We start from the raw sequence: 21610 nt of genomic DNA, 5'->3' as shown, positions 1-21610 counted from the left end.
GAACATGATAGTTCATTTTCTCAGCTAACCACCTCACCCTGATACTCTGTATAGTAATACACTCCGGTCTCACTGATGTCTGTATATTTCTAGGTTTCACCCTCCCCCCCCCCTTTTTATTCCACCATTATACTTAAAATGTGGGTGACAACCAACTGTAATCACTAGGTTTTTACCGTCATGCGACAGGTACACCTGTGATCATGCTCTCCTTCAATGCTCAATTGTATTACTTCGGTTGACCATACAAGAGTTCATCTAATTGAACTATACTTCACACACTGTGTATACTTATGATAATGTACTATGGCCTTTACCATCATGCGATAGGTACGCCATTATATACTATATTCGATATGCATTGCCTCTGATGGAATGAGATCGCAGCTAAACAGCATTGTGTTGGGAATACTAAATGGCCTTTACCATCATATGATAGGTACGCCATATCATTTACTTGCATAGTCCCTGATGTTATACGCTCTTTTTCAAACATTAACTGGTCTCCATAAGTATTAACACACTGCCTTAGATTGTTCTTGTTAAACAATCCTAATTTGAGTTTTGTCCAGGATGCTGGGAATACCAAATGGCCTTTATCGCCATATGATCGGCTTGCATAGTCCCTATACGCCCCTTTTCCAACATTAACTGGCCTTCTAAGTATTACTACGCTGCCTTAGATTGTTCTTGTTAATAATCTCATTCTTTATTTATTTATGTCCGATTTGGCTGCTAAAACTACTTATCTAATTTTTCCAATCCATTGTGGTCTGCTCTATTCATTTATTAATGGATATTTTCCGAGCACCTCGGTTCACCGAGTGTCTCATAGTCTGTTCACTAGCTCCAATTGCTGTCACGTGCCCTGGTTGCCTGGGTTACGGACTAAATAGGAAGCGCTGCCTTCAGTCCCGACCCTGCCATGAAGACGCCGGTCTTATCACGAATCGGTAAGCCTGCTCGCTATATGGCGGCACACTCCATACCTATGCCTTGTTCATTAACTATATTTGGAGCGCAACACTAACTCGTTGCTCTACTCTTCCGTTCTTCCAGCGCACGACTCCTGATTAATGCGGAGCTTCGTGACTCTTCGGGGACGTTTTCTACTTCTATGATTAAACCCGGTAAGCCACTTCTGCCTTGCCTGATTATCATCTCTCCCCTTTTCTCAGCAAGCGTTTTTATGTATAAACAGTAATTGAATCCCTTACTTATGTAGATACCTCGAGTGAATTCCAGTGCCCTAGCAACTTTCTAATCTCGCCCTAACGCCAACATTTACAAGCTAATTGTAAGTCTTTTTGACTCATCTAAATGCACTGAATGTAATTCATTCCACCCTTGCGGACTCTTTTTCAAAATATTCATACAATGTTTGAATTCTCCGCAGGACATACCGGTCTTCTCGCGGATTTTTTTGAATGTGATTATATGACAGAAGGCACCGATTTATTAGGTAGGCCTTCTAATGGTGTGTCCATTTTAATTTACTTGTGCGACTAAGGCAATTTTGATTAGACAAGTAATGTGTACCTATCACTTGATATTAATAGGTTGCTAGTCCCCCCTTTGTCCTGATGAAGACCCCGCCGCAAGGACTCCACTGATTCCTGCACTGTCTGGGGTCGAAACGTCGACAAGTCCCTGCTCAAATACAGCCCCCTATCCACTATTGCTACATACTATGTATTGTGGGGCATGTGTTTGATGAAATAATTTGTTTGGATCATTGACTGCTATGTATATTTTGAATTGATTTTCGGATACATCAGATACACATCTGATTTTATTGTCACTACTCCTTACCTGCACTACCCTCACTATATCACCTCCTCACCTCCAGGGGCACTACTCAACCTTTTCGAAATGACAATGTTTGATACTATATCCTTCGCTTGTTCTATAATGTGATTAAAACATTGTAGACTCATTTATTGTCTCTGTATTGAGTTCAATTTGTATATAATTATCTTTTTTCCACTGGACCCCTTCCCTCTTAGCATCGTTATGACCCAGGTCCCAGTGACTTGTTCTGGGTAAACCCCCTTTCTCATACTCCACTTTAGGCACTAGCAACACTTTTGGCTGGGGAACAGAAGACCACGCTCTTGGGGAAACTCAAGCTTTTGCCACGCAGGCGCAGGTTCACAAATATTTGAAAGCCATGAAAAAAGACAGAGCTCCAGGCCCCAATGGCCTCCCAGCAAGCATATGCAAATGTGCCCATGAGGACTGGGCTAAGGTGTTAACCACCCCCCCCCCCCTTATTCAACCAAGCCCATGCTGCTGCACAGACCCCAGACTCATGGAGGGGCTCCACCCTATGTGCAATCTCCAAAAAAAGGAGACCCGACCATCCCACCTAACTACCAACTTATAGCCCTCCTGGACCTAGAGGCTAAAGCCTATGCCTGGTCTCTTCTCAAACTGCTAGAACAATGGGTCTCAGAAAATAACATCTTGCCTTACTTCCAAACTGGGTTCCATGCTTCTGCCTCTACAATCGAAAACATCCCAGCACTAACCATCTTGAATCTTCGCGCAGCCCAAAAAAGCCAGCCTCCTCTTTATAGCTGTTTTATTGAATATAGTCCCGCATTTGATAAGGTGGTCCGCTACACCCTCTGGAGAAAACTAAATGCATGGGGGTTACCCCGGCTGCTCCTCGGGCCAATATCTCTCTGCACTCAAAAACATGGGTACGGATGAGAACGGGCCACACCACTGTATCCTCAAAAATCACAACCAATGACTGCCTGAAGCAGGGGTGCGTCCTTGCTCCCCTCCTTTTCATCCTATTCAAAGCAGATCCGGGGCAACATTTGGAGTGCAGCTGCATGCTTCCACTTCACCTCGGCCATTCAAAACTATACATTTTACAATACGCTGACAATATCGTCATAATGGACCACACCAAAATCGGAATCCAACGAGCCTTGAGCAAGCTAGGGGAATACAATGACGCCAACTCTCCTACAATCAGCAAGGAGAAGGCCAAAGTCCTGATCTTTGGCCACTGTAGAAAAAATCAACTTCTAACCTGGCAAATGGGAGCTGCGATTTTTAAAACAACCAAGAAGTACAACTACTTGGGGGTATGGTTCAATGAGTCTTCCAGACCTTCGGCTCATCAAGCTACCTTGAAAAAGAAAGCCGCAGCCATTACACACAGGCTGCCCTGTCTTAATATGATCTTAATCTGTGCCTCAGCCACCCCATACTAAAGGTCATGAAAGCCACTCTTCTCCTGGCGCTACACTACAGCCAACAGGCCTTCCCAGAGGCCTGTGCTGCAAGCCTAGACCAAGCTCATTGCTTGGCTTATAATCAAGTTTTTTCAACTCCCCGGATATATACAAAGGACCAGATTACGGTTGGAATTGGGCCTTACAAGACATTCCCTCACCTGCGAGGCTGACACTCTGAAATTTCACGTAAAGGTTCTAAAAGCACCAGAAAGCAATCTTAAAGCATGCCTAAAAGAAACATTCAAGAGCCCTGGGAATCCATGGCACAGCCAATACAAAAAGCTCTAACTTCTCTGCAAATCGAAGTTACTGCACTAAACTTGGGCGTTATCGCCTACACAGCCTGGAAAAGGGTAATCAACAGGCAGCTGAAACTAACCTCACAATTGCTGGATACCCGTTCCTTAAAGTTCTCAACTGTTTTATACCCCTTGAATGATTCTTACTTACCCGGGAAGTCACAACCATGCTTTTCAGATGGTCTAAATAGACGGGTCCGCATAGATATTTTATTTATGTGCTAGGCCTCTAAGTGGCCTATTTAAACCAATAGGCTCCACTGGGAAAGGAGGGGCCTACAGACTGTGCAACTACAAGAATGAATCATGGCTCCGCCTTGTGTGCTGTTGTCCCATTCTCGATGCCCCCAGGAGATCTCTCCTCAAACCACTTTATCTAAACAAGGATATTCACTAATGCATGGAGACATCGTCACTGTGCTTATCCCACACTGATATACGAACCCTAGTGAGGTGCGGCAAATATGTCAAGAAGCTTGAAGGCCTACTCTGACCCTGCCCTGCTATTCCACACCCGCTACCTTTGCTCAAAAACTGGTAACGGACTATTTCGCAGTGAGACTCAGCTCTCCCTCCCCCCCCCCCCCCCCCCACGCCCCCACCCCTGAAGATATCAACATCCGCACTCTGCACTTTATCTGTTTTACTCATCGTTCAAAGAAAACTGGGAAGTTGCTGGACTTTTAGACTCTTAAAGACAGACCGTAAACTTGGCCTCCTCATTTTCTGTATAACCTTGCCTTTGCCATGGTTAATATTGGTGCCCACATTGGTGCCCTTGTTATCCTTTTAATACCTGTTTTATTGTAAAATTGTTATAGTTTTAACTAACTAAACACTAAAGATTCTCTCTCTCTCTACTTTACATTTAAAGTCACATTTGTCGTTCTCGACTTGAGGAATGATAAATCCTCCTCCCTGGTCTCATACCTGTACAATTTTGTAATTGGGAAACCTTTATACTCCCTTGACTGTTAATCTATAATATGTACATTAACGAATGTATACACACGTGTTCGGTGTCAGCGGAGTGATTTTATCAGGAGGAGCAGGTGTGGCTGTACTTTCTACATAGCAAGTAGAGCCAGGACCTTATTAGCAAAATGAGCTTTTCAACAGAGATCCGAAGGCAGGGCCCCCAAACTGGTGAATTCTTTCAGAACAGACAGAGTATCACATGATGTAGAGCGGCAGAGACCAGCAAGGGTGAAGTCCTGCCACAATATGTGCCCCATTAACCTCGAGCATCGCTGGAGCCATGCTTACCTGTGTTACCTGGGTCTCCCCGCTCTTCTTAACCCCTACGCTGTGGTGCGAATTCCGCAGCGGTTCGAGGGGGGCCAGGTTGGGCGTTGCGCTGCGGTACTCATGACGGCTCCCGGCCGTCATAAATCACGGTGGGCTTATGCTTGTGACGGCCGGGAGCCGTCAGAACTCCGCCCACTGATACATACGCGGGAATTAACAGCGCATGGGCGGAGCGGCAGTGTTCTAATGGCTCCCGGCCGTCATGAGCACATACCTACCGTGACTCATGACGACTACATCTAACACAGTGAAAAGCCTCTTCTTCTCCAGGAGCCCAGGCACACCTCCTATCAATTGTTGACTGTCTATAACCCTGTAAGCTCTGCACTGCCTTTTGCCTAGGTTTTCATTTTACAAATACCACATAAATATATATATTTTAGAGGAGGCTGGCCAGACAGTGCATTGATGTCTTTGAATTCATAGACACAGACTGGATGGATGTTTGGATGTGGCTTGTAGGAATGGCACCTTCCCAGTGACAAGATGGTATTGGGCTGAAGGAAGGAACAGAAGAAGGTGAGAAGAGGTTTTTAATTCAGCTTGAGCCACAGGATATCTAGGGTGGGCAGCAACGTCATCATATGAGCACGGAAGGAGGGAGCAACGCAGTAATGTCAGTTGCTTCTTATTTCGATATTTCCTAACAGTAAAATAAATTGCACCTGTTAGAACTTGAACAATTGTGCTCCCCTTGTTGGTGCAGGTGTTTTTCCACCTCCTGGTTATTTTTCACCAAGACGCCTGCAACGCCTTTCAAAGCAAACTCTGTTAACTGCCAACTTGAGGCAAAGACGTATAAAAAACGTAGTCTCACAGCTTTATTACTTTTAACCAGCAAATGATCTGCTCTGATATCTCATATATTCCTGTTTTACAGGTCTCTGGATTTCCTGAATCATGTCTTCAACCTATTTCCAGTAAGTACAATTTTACCATAAAATATATTTTATAATGACACTGACTCTGAGTCAGCAACAAAGTGCTCCATGTTGTTTAGCAGCCGATGTCTCACTATGATGTTGGATGTTCTTAATATTTAATAACCTACTGAGAGCAAGAATCACAAATAAGAAATATTGTGCAATGGGAGGGCCATAGCCACTGTGACCGCCTTCACACCATATGACCACCGTAGCCAATTAGGGATGATTACTCCCTAAGTCAAGCTGCAAGGGAAAGTGAGATGTGTTCTGTAGCTGGAAAAGTCATATTTTTCAGTGACACCTCCTTTAAATTATTCTATCACAGTGACCTTTTTCAAGAAACAATCAAGGCCAGGACCTGTGACCAACACCAGTAGCCCACAGCTTAAGGCTAAGAACAGCAGAGCTGGAGTGCAATAGCTGTTGGGCACAGACGGTGTTGGGCCCAGACCCTGGCGACATGCAGTCCCACAGTGCAAGGCCAAAGGCAATGCTCAGCTTGAGTTGGAATCAGTGGAGGTGGAGCAGCTGAAGGCTGTGCACAGCAGTGTTTTGGCCACATGAATAGGTCAACATAAGGCCTTTGGGTTTGCACACAAGGGTGGATAGGTGTAGGGAATGGCTCGGGGTCATACCCTACAGCCAAACCCCAAGCACACAGCTGAAGACTGTGCACAGCTTTGATTGGATGCACAGGTGGCCTTTCAAATAAAGGCTGTGTGCAATGGTGAGATGGCCGAATGAGAGGTTGGGCCCAAAGCCTCGCCGATTGGAGGTAGGACATAAGGCCTGGGGGTTATGTTTAATCCTCCATCCATGCAGCACATCATCTCTACTGCACACAGCCTTGGCCATGTACAACAGCAATGTGTGTAAATAAGACTATGTATATTTGTGTGCACTTCCTTCGGATGAAAGATATTTCTACATTGTACGATCTTCAATGATCGTCATAAACGCTTGGACATTTTCTGTTTTGCCTGTGTGGACTTCTGAGCATCTTTCTATATGGTGGTAGTGTGTGTACGGCAGGGATCTGCTGGTATGGTCACTAATCTCTTTTAACTGCTGTTTGTTTTAATTTGTAATTTCACTGACCTGTGAGAACGGACTCTGCTCCTGTTACGACTTCTACCGCTCCCATCGATTGGCGGGGTCCGTCAGTGCGAGGGGACCTGCCATCTTGGAGGCAGTGATTTCAGCGCTCTAGCTCTTTCAGCTCTCTAGCTCTTTCCTGCTCCACTTTAGGGCTCCATAGAGTCCTTGATGGCGTCTGCGCGAAGTACGCACTAAGCGCCAGCCATGCTGCCCATTTGGGCGTTGGTGTAGGCTCTAATGTGGGATATGGCCACATAAGATATTCCAGTGATGAGCTTTACCATATTGGTGAATCAGGCAGAAATAAGGGGGTTCTCCGGTTCGCTGAGTCTGCTGCTCCCATAGGAGATTATTTAGACATGGGTCTTTTAGCCTGTGGGCTTTTAAATGTTATGTCTCTGCTCAAGCATAGTGTGGAAATTCAGCTGTACTTCACTCATGTGAAGGTCTTGGTCTTTTCCAGCTGGTCTCCAAGGCCACCCATAAAGGTGGGCACCTTCTTCATTTAATTTTTTCAGAAACCCATCTCCTGCATAATGGCGAAACTCTGCCTATGGAATGGACAGATCATTTTATTTGTAAATTCTTTGTTAACTCCAGCACCCCTAACACTCAGGCACCTCGCTCAACGACAGAATACTTCAGTAGAGACTGGAAGGCACTCCTACAGAAGAGGGGTTTTGATTCTGTGTTCAAGGTTGGGGATTGCTTCTCTTTAGACAAGCAAGTCGAGGAGAATTAGGCCTCTTTGTGCCTGAAGATCACCTCGGCCTTCGACTCCAGTGCCCCCCTGAAAAAACCTAGATGTAGGGGTAGACCCTCGGCCCCTTGGTTTAACATTAATCTGAAAAATCTGAAATTAGCGTGCAAGCAGGCTGAGAGGAGGTGGAGGCGAGGCTACAAGGAGAAGGACAAGCTCATGTGGAAACTTAAAATTGAGGGCTATAAGAAGGAGGTCAGAAGGTCCAAGGCAGATTACTTTTCTTCCTTAATTTGTAATTCCTCTAATAGCTCCAGAAACATTTTCAACATTCTGAACAGTCTTACTAGTCCTGACTGTTCTAAGAATGTGATACAGCCCTCTCAAGAACTCTGTGAGACTCTGGCAAGGTTCTTCCATGAGAAAATCAAATTGATTATTGAAGATCTGGAGGGGGGCCATCTGGCAGCAGGGGCTGTAGCCTCTGAGGCTATGAGCACTGATGCTCCCGTGGTGAGTGGTTCAGAGGGTGGGGGTACGAGCCCCGCTTGGTTGGCTGCAAACTATGTATTTGAGTTTGTGCCTTTAGTAGCGGAGGATTTCAGTAGGGTGGCACGGGGTATCTGCTCTGGTTCTTCTCTGGACCCGGTACCACATAAAATTTGGAAGGAGTTTGAGGAAGAGCTGTTTCCAACACTCCGCTGGATTTGTAACCAGTCTTTAGCTAGGGGAGTGGTTCCATTTCAATGGAAGCAAGCACTTGTGACACCTCTGCTTAAGAAGTCTTCTCTTGATCCAGAGTGTTCTAAGAACTACAGGCCTATTTCCCTGTTGCCTTTCCCGGCTAAGGTTGTGGAACGCGTAGTTAGCAATACTCTTTCTAGGCACCTAGAGCAACATAACTTACTGGAGGAGGTACAGTTTGGATTTCGGCCATCCCATGGTACCGAGAAGGCCTTAGTGACCGTTATGGTTGAACTTCAGAGGTGGGCCGACAATGGTCAGGCAGTGATGCTGATCCTGCTCAACCTTTCTGCCGTTTTTGATACGGTCAACCATGAGATCCTGCTAAGAAGATTAGGCGAGGCGGGGGTGAGGGGCAGTGCCTTACGATGGTTTCAGTCTTTTCTACATGAAAGACAACAGGTGGTGTCCCTCCCTCCCTTCCAATCTGCCTTCTCCGACGTGTCGCATGGTGTGCCACAGGGCTCTGCAATTAGCCCTATTCTATTTAATATTTACCTAAAATTGATTGCGGTCATCAAAGCATACAATATTGACATTGTAAATTATGCTGATGACACACAGTTGATTCTCTCCTTTGAGGGAGAGGAGTCGACGTCAGTGGAAGCGTTTCACAATTGCCTGCGGGACACGGTCTGTTGGCTAAAGGACAATTCACTACAATTTAATACAGGTAAGACTGAGGTGATCTTCTGTTCAGCGAACAGGGTTCCTCATGTCCTGCCCAGCAATTTTTGGCCCTCTAATGCTTCGACCGCAGTCCGGCCTGTTAAAACGGTCCGTAACCTGGGCATTATGTTTGATAAAAAACTTACTATGGAAGCCCAGATTACAAAAACTGCGGCGTGTTGTTTTGCGATTATCAGATCTCTGCGGAAAATCTTTCCTCTGCTGCCCCCTCAGGCGCGTGCGCTAGTGGCAAGTAGCACGATTCTCAGTGGGCTAGACTATTGTAATGTTCTACTGCTTGACTCTCCGAAGTTCCTTTTGGACAGACTACAGAGGATCCAGTCAGTGGGGGCCAAGTTAGTTCTAGGGCTGCCCAGAAGGTCCTCTTCATCACCGGCCTTGGCAGATTTGCACTGGCTCCCTCTAAGACAGAGAGTTCAGTTCAAGTCTCTCTGCCTTGTCTTTAAAGCCCTTCATGGGCTGAGTCCTGTGCTCATGTGGAAAAGATTTAAATGGTATGTCCCTATGAGAAGGCTCTGCTCCTCATCAGCGAGACTGGTGAAGGTTCCGAGGTTTAGGAAAGTCAGGTCAGGTGGTAGATCTTTTGGTGTGGCAGCGGCCAAACTTTGGAACGAACTCCCATGGGAGTTCAGACAAATTAGGGAGCTCCTCCCGTTTAGAAGGAGTTTGAAAACCTGGTTGTTCCCCAAGACATAGTTTCGCCGGCCTATACTTCCGACACACTCTTTTTTCCTGTACTCTGAGTTGCTTAGCTCCAGGATGCCTGCAAGGTGATAGAGTACTCTATAAGTTAAATAAATAAATAAATAAATTGTCCATGAATATAAAACACAGTGCCAGTGCCCATTTGATGGATAGTACCCCTTGAGAGCCTATAAGAGGTGACCTTTTTTTAAATGTAGTCCTTAGTATTGAAAAGCATACATTTCAAGACTGCATTGCAGCAGCTTAGTTGTAAAAAGGGGTTGAAAGTTTATGACCTGAAGAAAGCAATGTAGCCAGTTAAGCCTTTATTGAAATGCATCTATGAAAAATGTAAGGTTCCAGGAGCTTCTCCTACCAATGATGGACTTCACTGGCATCTGCCTCACAGGGGAAGTTATTTTTATGGACAAAATGTTGTTGCGAATTTTCATTACCCAACCACACCTAGGCGGGTAGGTAATTTGACCTAAATAAAGATTCCTCTATGCATAACTAGAACTACAAGTAAATAGCCTTTTCTGCTGCATCATAGGATCTTCATTGATAGTCACAAATGTCTGAATTGAATAGCAAGCTAATTGAAATTATAGAAAGTGGCTGTTGGGCAGCAGGAAAAAATAGTATATATAGTGAAGGATAAGACTCCCTGGTAGCAGAGAGATACATCACTTGAGCAGTTGTCAAAGCATTTCGTGACCCAACCTAGAATCCACTAGAGTGTCTTGCAAAAGAGTGTACTGACATTGTAGTTGCTGTCTTGCACACATCAGCAATAGGGACATTTCTAAGCTAAGCTGTGGTGATTGCTTTCTCCCTAGTAGAGTGTTTTTTGGGTTCCCTGGAATGGGTTTACCGGCTATTAAATAACAAGTCTTAATGCAAGCTATAATCCACCTACCAATTCATTGTTTAGGAGGTTGTAAACCTTGACTGAGATGCCCATAATTTAAAAATAGTTGTTTCAAGTTTCTCAGATCCTTAGTTTTATCCAGACCGATATAAAAGACCCTTTCAATGTGCAAAGAATGCAGAGAAAAATCAAAGACAACCTTATGAAGGAATGAAGGATGTGTACTCATCAAAACCCTACCAGAAAGATATACTCTGTAAAGTTCTATAGAACATAAAGCCTGAAACTTGCTTATTCTCTGTACAAAGGTGATGGCCACTAAGCAGGCTCTTTTCCTGGAAAGAGGCTCTAATGAAGGCTTATGGGCTGGCTCAAATGGAGGGCTAGTCAATGTTCATAAAACAAGATTCAACTCCTATGGAGAAGAAGGTACTTGATTGGTGGTAAAACTTTCTTGAATCCTACAGGGTATTTTGAAAAAGAAAATTTGGTCTGGAGATTTCTGCAGACAGCAATTGCTGCTAGATGAACCTTTATTGGTTAAGTTATTGATTAAGGTGCAGTTTGAACTGAGTTAGATGTAATAAACTAGGAATAATGAATAATCCATGATCTTCATTTGGGAGCAGTGCCCCCAGAAATCTTGGCTTTTCAGGTGCCCTGGACGGCTGCCCCACCCATCTCTTCTATCTGGTGGGAGTTCATTTCCCAGGATGCAATCATTGGGCGTCTGGGGACTGACAATGTCCTTCATTTTGGCCACTTCCTATCCACCCATTCCAGTGAGACCAGAGCCATTCCATAGGGTGGATGACATCATGCCAATGTGTCTGGGTTAACCTGCACACTTGTCCTGGCAGATACTGCTTCCATCACCATGATCTGACTAGCTCAGGTATCCCTTAAACAGCGTTTTTTAACCTTTTGTCCAGGGTTCCCTGTGGGTCTGCAATGCCTACTCAGCGGGTATGTGACTGCTTAGAAAATTCAATAATATTTACAGATTAATAAAGTGTACATAAATGAAGAAACAAAATGTAAAATTGAAATTTTTAAAATGTTCTATAATTTTGAAAGAATTTAAAATTGGAGGGTAAATATTAAGTTGGTACACTCAGATCAATTTGTGGAGCAGTGCAAATGCATTAAGCAGAATATAATATGGACAATGGATGGCGTCAGTTGTATTTAGAAAAACTCAAACTTTCCAATTAACACGTAGAGTTTTTTTATATTTGTTTCTGAATTGAATAAAATATTGCAAAAGTGAATTCTTGTTTCTGTATTTTTGTATGTTGTTTTGCTTTTTGAATCTTCAAAATTGCTTAGGCTGGGTCCCCTTCTAGAGCTAAACTTGCCAGGTGAGGGTCTGACTGAAGGGACAATGTAGGTTTGCTACTGAGCTCTGATGGCCGCGTTGGTGCCTGCGTGACTGAGCCTTGGTTTCGCTCCCCCAAGAGAAACATGAAGACAGCCTTGCTGGGGGTTACAGTATTCTGGGCCGCCTTTCTGTGTTTTGGCGGTTTCTGAGCTGCACTTGGTAGCCTCCGGGTACAAGCAAAGAGAGGCCATCATCTCAGGTGTGTTCAGTCCATCACACTTCAGATGAAGCAGCAGAGGAAGCCCAAACAAGCTGTAGACTCACAATACTGCCTCTGACTTTGGGTCGACTCTGTGTCTAAATTCAGATTTGGCCGTGGGGGTGGGGTTGGTGGTTGAACCCAATGGCACTTTATGCTCTTTTTATCTTGTGAAATGTTCTGTAGAGTGTGAGCCCCAAGAAGGTGTAAACTGTGCCACAGACAATGAAAAACAATAGGGGTTTGGGGGAATCTTAATCTGTATTTGGAGACATCTTTTCCCTGCAGCCTGGGCCCTTTTCACTGAGTTCATGTATCTGAATTAGAACGAATGCCTTATCTCCTATCTCCAGACTCACAGCATTAACCTTTTTATCTGCCTAGGAGAAAGACTTCTGCATCATCACTGTGCCGCAGCTGGTGCCTGAATTCCTTCTGCTCCAGAGGTTTGTCCGCGTAGTTCCGCTCTCCACGTGCACCCTGCCTCACGAGCTCTACGTGTTCCATCGGTCTGGACTGCTCAGGTGAGTAGTGGCCCTCATGCCAAGTATTGGAGAGCTGGACACGTCCTGGGGGTTCCGTCTATAATACTAGATTAGCACTGAGGTTCCCTTAGCCAGTCACAACAGGAGGTAATGGCAACATCCGAGCAGGAGCAGAGGCCTGAGAGGTTGGGACTGACCAGACAAGAATATCTGACTTTTGTCTGTCTACGCAAGTGAGAAAGGGACAACTGCTAATAGCCGCAGATTCCTGGTGTTAACAGCTGTTCGTTCTGCTTTGCTCTTCGTATGCACCCTTAACTAAACCCATAATAGCGAGACTGCCAACTAGCTGGTTAATGCACCAAAGAACTGTAAAATAGGCTGCAAAGAGTGTAGAATGCGGCAGCAAGACTGGTTCGAATTACTCCGAACAGGCAGTCTATGCGAAAAGGCCTGGCGCTACTACATAGGTTCCCAGTCTAGCAAAGAATTAGTTTGAAGGCTTTAGTGGTTACCCATAGGGCCAAACACAAAAGGGGCCCATTGTATACTGGTACGAGAATAACAAAAATGAATACCTCTTCGAACACTTCGATCAGCAAGCAAAAATCTCTTGTTTGCCCCTAGGATACATAAGGCTAGATAGAGCAGGTGGGATGTCCTTTGCCTTCCAGGCTGCCACTCTCTGGCCGATCATCCCTGCCCGACCATCTTGGAGGCATGGTTTCTGAATCGGTCTTTAAACCTCATCGAAAAACGTGTTCGTTGAGAAAAGGGTAGAGAATGTTTTTCAGGAGAGTCCAAATATTGTTGTCTTTTTCCTGTCTGTCTGCTTCAGCGCTCGGATGCTCCCTTCGGAAGCAGCGGTTCACGCTTTGCAAATTATTTTCATCCATTCATTCAATGCCCACAGCAGGGGGCATACTGCTCCATCGTAGCATGCCCTCACTCATTTATGCAATGCACGTTGGTCGTGTGCTTGAAATGAGTAATAATAACCGTGTGCTTACTTGCTTAGCACAATTCTACGTAGCTATTCTTTTCATTACAATTTCTGAACTGAAGAGCAGCAGAAATAGAACTCAATGTTTCAATGATGTGGCATAGAACGAGGAGGAGTTAACCATTAACTCCACCTGGGCAAATCATGTCCGAGTTCGTAGTAGCCAAAATTATGAACAATAGCTTTCTTGTCTGCTATAATGGACTACTGAATGCCCATTTTTGGGAATAATTATCCTGAATGGGGGGGCGGTGGCTGGGGGAGGGGGGGGGGGGGTGCCAACCTCAGCTGAGAGGCCAGAAATCAGATTACTATTAATAGTAATTGCCCTTTGGCCTGACACACGTAGCTCCCCCTGAAGTAGCTCCAGTACCTGTTTGCATTGTCCTAGTCTTTGGCCTCACAGTTAACTTGAATTTACAGTGCCTCTATTTAAGCAGAAAGGCAAAGTGTGAAATATTCGTACCTGGTATTAAGCTCCTCTAATGCTGGAATGCTCCAAGCAAGCATCAGTCCTTACTTGCAGCGCGCTAAGTAGATGGCCATCAAGTGCTAAAACCATCTTAATGCAAATTAGAGACCCCTTGATTGCCTAACCTATTATATTCGACATGTGCTCAATTGAACCCTTGAACATACCGTAACGTTATCCTGGTATAACACCAGACCGACTGCGCACTTAAATGCGGGTTTCTGAGAAACGCAACATGCAGCCTTGTAAGTGCGTGCGGCGCGTGAGGGAGATCTCCTTGCAGTATGATTCACCTCCGAAAGAAATGCTGAAGAATGAAACGGCTAATTAAAAGCGTAATTGGATTCAAACAGTGAGCATTGGCTTATGGCGCGCGCGCTTTTCTCAGGTTATTCCGTAATTAATGAGCCTAGACCTTCTAGAGGAGAACGCTGAACATAATGAATATTGTGTTTCGCTGCGATTACTCTTCTCTGGGGACTAGGTTGCAACTTAATCACTGTAATATCTCTCTGGCTTACCGTGTCCTCATCGCAACAGGAAGGTTGATGTAGAGGAAGGAAACGGCTAACACAATTTAAATGGCGAATAATTAAAGAGCAGACACGCGAGGTGTTGTAGGTTACTTTTGTCATTAATTTATTGAGTTGTACCTCGTTAGATTGATGATTTGAAACCAGGGAGTCGAAAGCAGGAGGAACAGATCTGCTGTTTTCCATTAAGTTCTCTTAGTATTTTACGCCTTTTTGTACTGTACTGTACATTAATTCTGTCATGTTCCTGCTACTGCAGTGACAGCTTAGAAAGGACAGCTCCCTGTGTGGTGCTGACCGAACAGCTCACCGTGCGGTGCTGAACGGACAGCTCCCTGTGTGGCGCGAACAGTTTCCCGCGCGGTGCTGACCGGACAGCTCCTTATGTGGTGCTGACCGGACAGCTCCTTATGTGGTGCTGACCGGACAGCTCTTCGTGTGGTTCTGACTGGACAGCTCCCTTTGTGGTGCAGACAGGACAGTTTCCCGTGCCTTAGCGTCAAATTACAGCGCACACAACCTGGGCCTTGCTAATTGGTTTTATGCATCAAAGTCATAAACAACATTTTTATGGTAGAATTTCTAAGAGTCGGTGGATGATGTATTAAAGTTATTCGTGAATTTGAAGAACTGTTTTTAAAGAAGATGTTTTCTTTAATTTGAATAAGGTGGCAATATAGTCTAAGGGGAGGTCACCAGCTCTGTCTTTACAGCCAGCAATTGTGATGTGTGGAACCGACATGAATAGTCCACCGGAAGAAAGTTGACTCGAGAGTGTAGTACAAGTGGTGTTTAGGTCTCGCCTAGCGTTGCAGCATATGTGCTAATGGCTCTGCAAGATCTATTGTCGTCGGGTTGCTTTCGGAAGTGGGGTCGAAGCTCCACCCATGCTTTTCTTTGGCGTGCGTCACACTTTATATTAAACGCTCACTTTTAATTTGGAGTGACGCTTGTTTGTTCCCGCCCTGTCTCCTTTTGGCCCCCGCCCACCTGGACTGGTTATTTTGCTCACGCAGGGCGTCTCTTTTGCTCGCACACAGCGTCTCTTCCACCTTGCTGCACGTTGGCAGACAGTAAACCCTGGCGAGCTCAGCTGCTGCTTTTTTGTCCTAGTTTTCAGCCCTTCTTCTGTGTTCTCGACTCCAGAGATGGAAATGGCTTAGAGATGCTGCATGAAGCTAAGCAAATTTGTTTCAAAGCGATCCTCTGCATTTTAGAGTGCACCAGTCGGGTAGCCCCTTGAAATGTCCTGCAGCAACCTACACCCCTGTTATGGATAATAATCGTTTTCTATATAGCGATTAATACCACAATTCCATGTTTGTAAGTGCTCTAAATAATAGGTACATTGTATTACCCAGTTTTAATCATACCTAATTTATCGACCTCTGAAGGATGGAGGACTGAGTCTACAGTACTGACATTTGAACTCGAAACCTGCAGATCCCCGCATGGTCGGCGTAGAATGTCCGGCAAAAGGGCTTGAAGGTTCCCATGACGTACCCCAGTGTCCATCAGACCATTGCACGCTGAGAATTGTAATGGATCGATAGATAAGCTGCACATGTGCTGCACCTCTTTGTCCTAGTCTGCTCCTGCAGCTCAAGGGAATTAACTCAGTAGGTTGAGTACATAATGCTGTGATTTGTGCGTAGATAACTGCTGAGCAAAGTTAATTTTGGCCAAAGAAGTTCACAAGTTTGTGATATGTCAAGTCTTTCGGGTTTCCACAGCAAAAATAGGTTAATTCTGTCTACGAAAAACCTGTTTGTATAGAACTCTCCTGTTAACTCAAACTTCGCCAAACTTCCAACTAAGGCCCTCATTAGGATTGCTGTTTTTCCGCATCCTCCGGGCCAGCGGAAGTGTCCGCCGGCCCGGAGGATGCGGAAAAACGGCTGCGGACACTTCAAAGACCCCCCCGCCAGATTAGGATGGCTGGGGGGTCATGAAGACCGTCTGCCGCAGTCGCCTTACTACCGCGGCGGAAAAGCTCTTATGTGGAGGCGGTGTCTAACAGATACCGCCTGCCATATTAGGAAGGGGAAAACTGATGCCTTTCCGCGGCGGCTTCTCCACCGTGGAAAGGCATACGGAGATGTCTTTGGGGGCCCGTTGCGGGCCCCCAGGGTGACAGGGGGGTGGGGGGTGCACATATGGGTACCTATGGTACCCCCCTGCATTTGCGTGCACGAAACAGCAGGCACCGCGCGGTGCCTGCCACTTTGTGCATGCAAATGCGATGCATGCATATTTAACCTTGCGGCGGGTGCTGCTTCAAGCAGCACCCGCCGCAATGTTAAATATTGAGGATGTGAACGCCAGGGTGGCGGTCACATCCTAATCTGCACGGAGGGACCGTCGCTGCCCCTGCGGACGGTCCCTCCTACTCTGGGGTGGCGGACGGACCCAGGTCCGCCTGCCATCCTAATGAGCACCTAAGTTTGCTGACAACCTTAGTCTGAATGATAGGTTACCATTTCAAATCCTTTCAGAGCGACCTTAAGCTTGTGATTTTAATATACTGAGGAACAGATGAGAATTTCGTCCAGGCGTTTTGCTGAACTCAGTAACAATTAATCATTGTTTGCGAGGTATTTAAGAACAGCCCCACTTTGTTGTATAATGTCTGTCTCAGTGCACATCCCTCGTTTACGGAGTCTATCTTCTAAAAATAAAGATAAACAGGTATCTTGTTTTTGTAGCAAGGGAACAGGCTTAACATATATTCTTAGCTGGGTATCAGAGTGGTGTGGACACCCATGCTGATCAGGTTTCGGATGTAACAATATGAACCTTAGAAGGGGCTTTGTCAGTGGAAAGTTTGAACCCGCCCCCTTCCCTCCAAACAGTCCTGCGGTTTATTCTCATCCCCTACTCGACCCTGTTCATTCATTTAGTTTCATTCTACCAGCTGGCTTGTTACCGACATTCCTTTCTGTGACGCAGCTCTTGCTGCAAGTGATCTCTGTAGTCTCTTTACGAGCATGGCTGCTAAGCTGTACATAGCAAAGCCTGCTTCTTTCTATTCCCCACTCCTGCATCTCTTTCCTTTCACAGGGTCTGGTTTTCAAACACACTCGTCTACTTCCTTAATTACTTTAAGGGCCACAGCATCAGACTGTAATGGGGCAGAGCAAAGAGATTACATGGTTGGTGCTTCGATAACAAAAGGTTAAGAAACAACCTTAAGGCACCACCTATTGCCGATAGTAATGTGAAACAAAAGACCAATAAATTGCCATTTCTAAGTCTTTAGGAAGTGCTCTAGAAGGCATATTCCTATGCTGCCTGCAGTGCTAAAAATCATTACCATGTTCGTGGTCCCTGATGAGGCATATTCAAGCAATAGCAGGCAGGTGTTTTATGGTGCTGCCTTAAGTGTGTGCTAGGATTCATCTCGGGCTTCACGCATACTGTTGCTAAGGCAGAGGGAGCACTAAAAGTAAGCCTGGGGCTCTGAAAATATCAACAATACCAACAATTCCAGGTAATGCTCATAACATGAGCATACCAATGACTCACCTACAGATTGTTTTGTTGTTTAAATTTGTAAATCACTAATCTGCTGTACCTGTCGCTTCATTACTGAAAGGCAGTGTACCTTTTTTTAATGAGGAGATAAACCCTTATTCCGGTTGGATAAAGGTTGCTTCTAAACTAGCATGGGGTCAGATGCAGTAGGAAAGAAATATCCTAGCTGTCAGTATGCAAAAAATGTGGCTCATGCTTTTTACACCATGCCCACTAAGAAGCTACATAGATGTTTTCTAATGCTATAGAAAAGTGCCTTGCACACGTTTCAGCACATGTTTTGTGCAGAGTGCCGACATTTATCCAATTAACTAGTGGACATAGTTGGAGTAACAATAACATACGCATTGATATTCTGTCTTGTGTAGTTCTTCATCAGATGCACTAGAGAGTCATGTATGTACATTTTTCTGACGATCGTGTGCATTGAAAGATAATTGGCACATAAATAATTGGGTATCTGAATACATATTTTATTTTTTCTTGGACGCGTACTCCGAAGAGCCATTCTTTTATGTTCAAAGGGTGGTAGGAGGCGGCAGTGGAAGGTAAGGGGAAAGGGTCCTCGTAGATTGCCCCTAGATGATATACGATCAAGATCTGACGCCTGGCTGTGACACAGGTGACAGATGGGAGGGGGAAGACACTGCAGGGGGAGTGTGGCTTTAACGGAGGCATCATCGGTACCTGAGGAATGATTACGTTTGCGACGACTCACCAAAGAGCTCAGTTCCGTTGGCTCTTCTGCTCGCTGGTGCAGCTGCTTTTCTCTAATCCCCACCAACTTTGATCTGGGGCAGCTCCAGGAACGCATGCTGTCTGTGACAGCTGTGTATTCTCTCTTATAAGGGAGATCGAATTGGAGGGAAATTAGATTGAATTCTGAGGAAATATACACATCAGCAACAATGTTATGTGGGCGTACAATGAACGTCAAAATGAACTGATAACCTTCAGCAATGCATCCATGCCTATAAAGATGCACCAGTAAAGCTCATACGTGAACCCCGAGTCAGCTCAAATGCATGCTCCACTAATTAATTGCATACAGCAGCTCACCCACCGAGCAGCGTAATATATGAGGAGTCTGTCAGACTGTTGATGTTTTGCCTCAGTGACTCTGAACAATGCCTTTTTGTGGCAAATGATCCATCTGGTGGGAAAACCTGAGAGAGTGCAGCCCCTTTGAGCGGTATATGGATGGTATATGGACGCGCAGGCTTGCAGCAACTTACTTTTAGCCTCCATTTGTGATGACCTTTTTGCCTCCATCTGTGTGAGGTATTATATTAGCTGTATCTAGTTGCTTATTACGAATTCAAATTTCATTTTTAAAATACTGTCAGAGTCTCTTTATCTTGTTGGCCACTCTCAAACTGCCTCTCTGCCTTCTATTTTTGGCTTCGTGCCATTGCTGCCTCTTCAGCTGCATGTCACGCCCTGCCCCCTCTCTGTTCCACTGCAGGACCTCCCATTTGTGTGGAGAGCGAGCGAGCACAAACCCTCCCCCATTGCCAGTTTGTGGAGGAGCTACAGGAGTCAGCAGTCTAGCTGCTCCCTGGCTCCTATTTAAAACACAAGGCTCCGCTGACACGCAGCGGACGTGCCCAACTGGCACGCCACTGGTGCACCAAAGGCACGCCTGGCCTCACCAAGACATCGCCAGGACCCCTGCATCTTTTGGGACAGACATTGCTCCTTGGCGAAGATGTATTTATTCGGCTAAGAAACTCCTAGGTATTAGACTTTTGAAAAGGCTAACTGCTCAAATAACTCTTTTTTAATATGGAGGATCCGTTTTCCTGTAGATACTGTCAATTCCAAAGCTCTGAGTTGAGGCAGAAAGCAGTTGTACAGCCTATCCCTGACCAGGTGGTTAGGAATTACATTCTGGATACTTCTTCTTCGCCCTCCGACATTCTGTCCATTAAGCCGACTCAAGTGTGGAAATGCTTCTTGGGTAATGTTAAATCTTTGCCTAAGCATGTTGCAGAAATCTTGGACTTGCTTACCTCAGACAACACATGACCTCGGGTTTCTCACCGAGACTTGGCTACAACCTACCTCCACTCCCTCCATTACTGTGGCACTCCCCGAGAGCTATCGCATTCAAAGGATTGATAGGGAGAACCAAGCGGGCCAAGGTATTACCATTGTCCATAAAGATTCTATCAAGGTATCTATACTCGAACATTGCTCTGAACATGAGATAGAGATTTGTATTTTTAGAATTAATCTCTTGCCTAATGACTGCTGGAAAGGTGCCCTTGTGTATTCCCCCCCCCCCACCCACCCCCCCGGACCCCTCCGTGATTTTATGCTTCAATTGAAGGAATTGATCGCTCCCCATACCATTTCTACCAAACACTTTCTTTTATTAGGGGATTTTATTATACGTAGTGAAATTGCCTATAATGCGGAAGCCTCTCTCCTCCTTGCCAATTTGGTTACTATTGGTCTGGAAAAGATTAATGAGGGCCCAACCTATTCAGCAGGACATACGCTGGATCTTATCCTGACCAACTCACCGCACATTCATATTGTGCCCCCCCCCCACCCTTTGGTATGGTCTGACCATTCACTGTTGATTTGTAAATATTTAGGGCCAAGGTGGAGTCCCCACCCTCCAATGTAGTTTTAGGAGAAAATGGCATAAATTACACCGGACGTCTTTATGAACGAATTTTCATGACATATGAATTGGAAATCGAGGAATACCATTGATTCCTTAAATGACTACCACAATGCTGTAAAATTGGTTATAGATAGTTTGGCCCCTCTGAAACATCAACTTAATGATACACGACGGCCACATGCAGCTTGGTATTCTCAATTACTGCATAAGGAGAAAACCCTTCGCAAAAATAGAGATATTGGCACCACTCACACAACCAGAATGATAAGCCTATTAGAGTTCCCGAGCTCTCTGTTGGACTTGGCTCTTTTTGGCTAAACTTCCCTAAACATTTTGCTTTCCCCCAGACCTTTTTTCTGACATGGTGTCGCCGACATAGATGCTTTGGGCACTTAGACACTGCTGATCAGTGTCAAAGTGCAAATGCTCCCTGTATAAACTGTAATGGTAATTGGTTGTCCATGATTGGTATGATTGCCTTACTAGTAAAGTCCCTAGTAAAGTGCACTATTTGTGCCAGGGCAACTGCTACTAGTGGGCATGCAGCACTAATTGTGCCACCCACACAAGTAGCCTTAAAGAGGGAACTCAGGCCTACCATTGCAGTGCCTGCAGGAAGTTTGTTAAAACTGTCATGATGTTCTGACAAGTGCACCCACTTGCCAGACCTTATCCTTCCCTTTCTATGCACATCAGACACCCCTATGGTTGGCCCAAGGTACCCCCTGGGCAGGGTGCAGTGCATGTGAAAGGTAGGACATGTACTAAGGTGTGTACCATGTCTTGACAGTGAA

General features: G+C 45.3%; 1 protein-coding gene across 3 annotated transcripts in view; it reads left to right on the top strand.

Moving 5' to 3' along the window:
* Positions 1–21610, top strand: part of CFAP61 (cilia and flagella associated protein 61) — a 1856219-nt gene that overhangs the window by 550532 nt on the left and 1284077 nt on the right. For all 3 annotated transcript variants that reach the window (XM_086927518.1, XM_086927517.1, XM_086927519.1), the window contains 2 exons: positions 5742–5781; positions 12539–12678. In XM_086927518.1, the coding sequence (XP_086783644.1) occupies positions 5742–5781; positions 12539–12678 (180 nt within the window). The remainder of the gene's footprint in view (positions 1–5741; positions 5782–12538; positions 12679–21610) is intronic.

This window comes from Lissotriton vulgaris, chromosome 6 (genome assembly GCF_964263255.1).
Source record: "Lissotriton vulgaris chromosome 6, aLisVul1.2, whole genome shotgun sequence".
Lineage (NCBI taxonomy): Eukaryota > Metazoa > Chordata > Amphibia > Caudata > Salamandridae > Lissotriton > Lissotriton vulgaris.
This window is presented reverse-complemented; position numbering and strand designations above follow the sequence as displayed.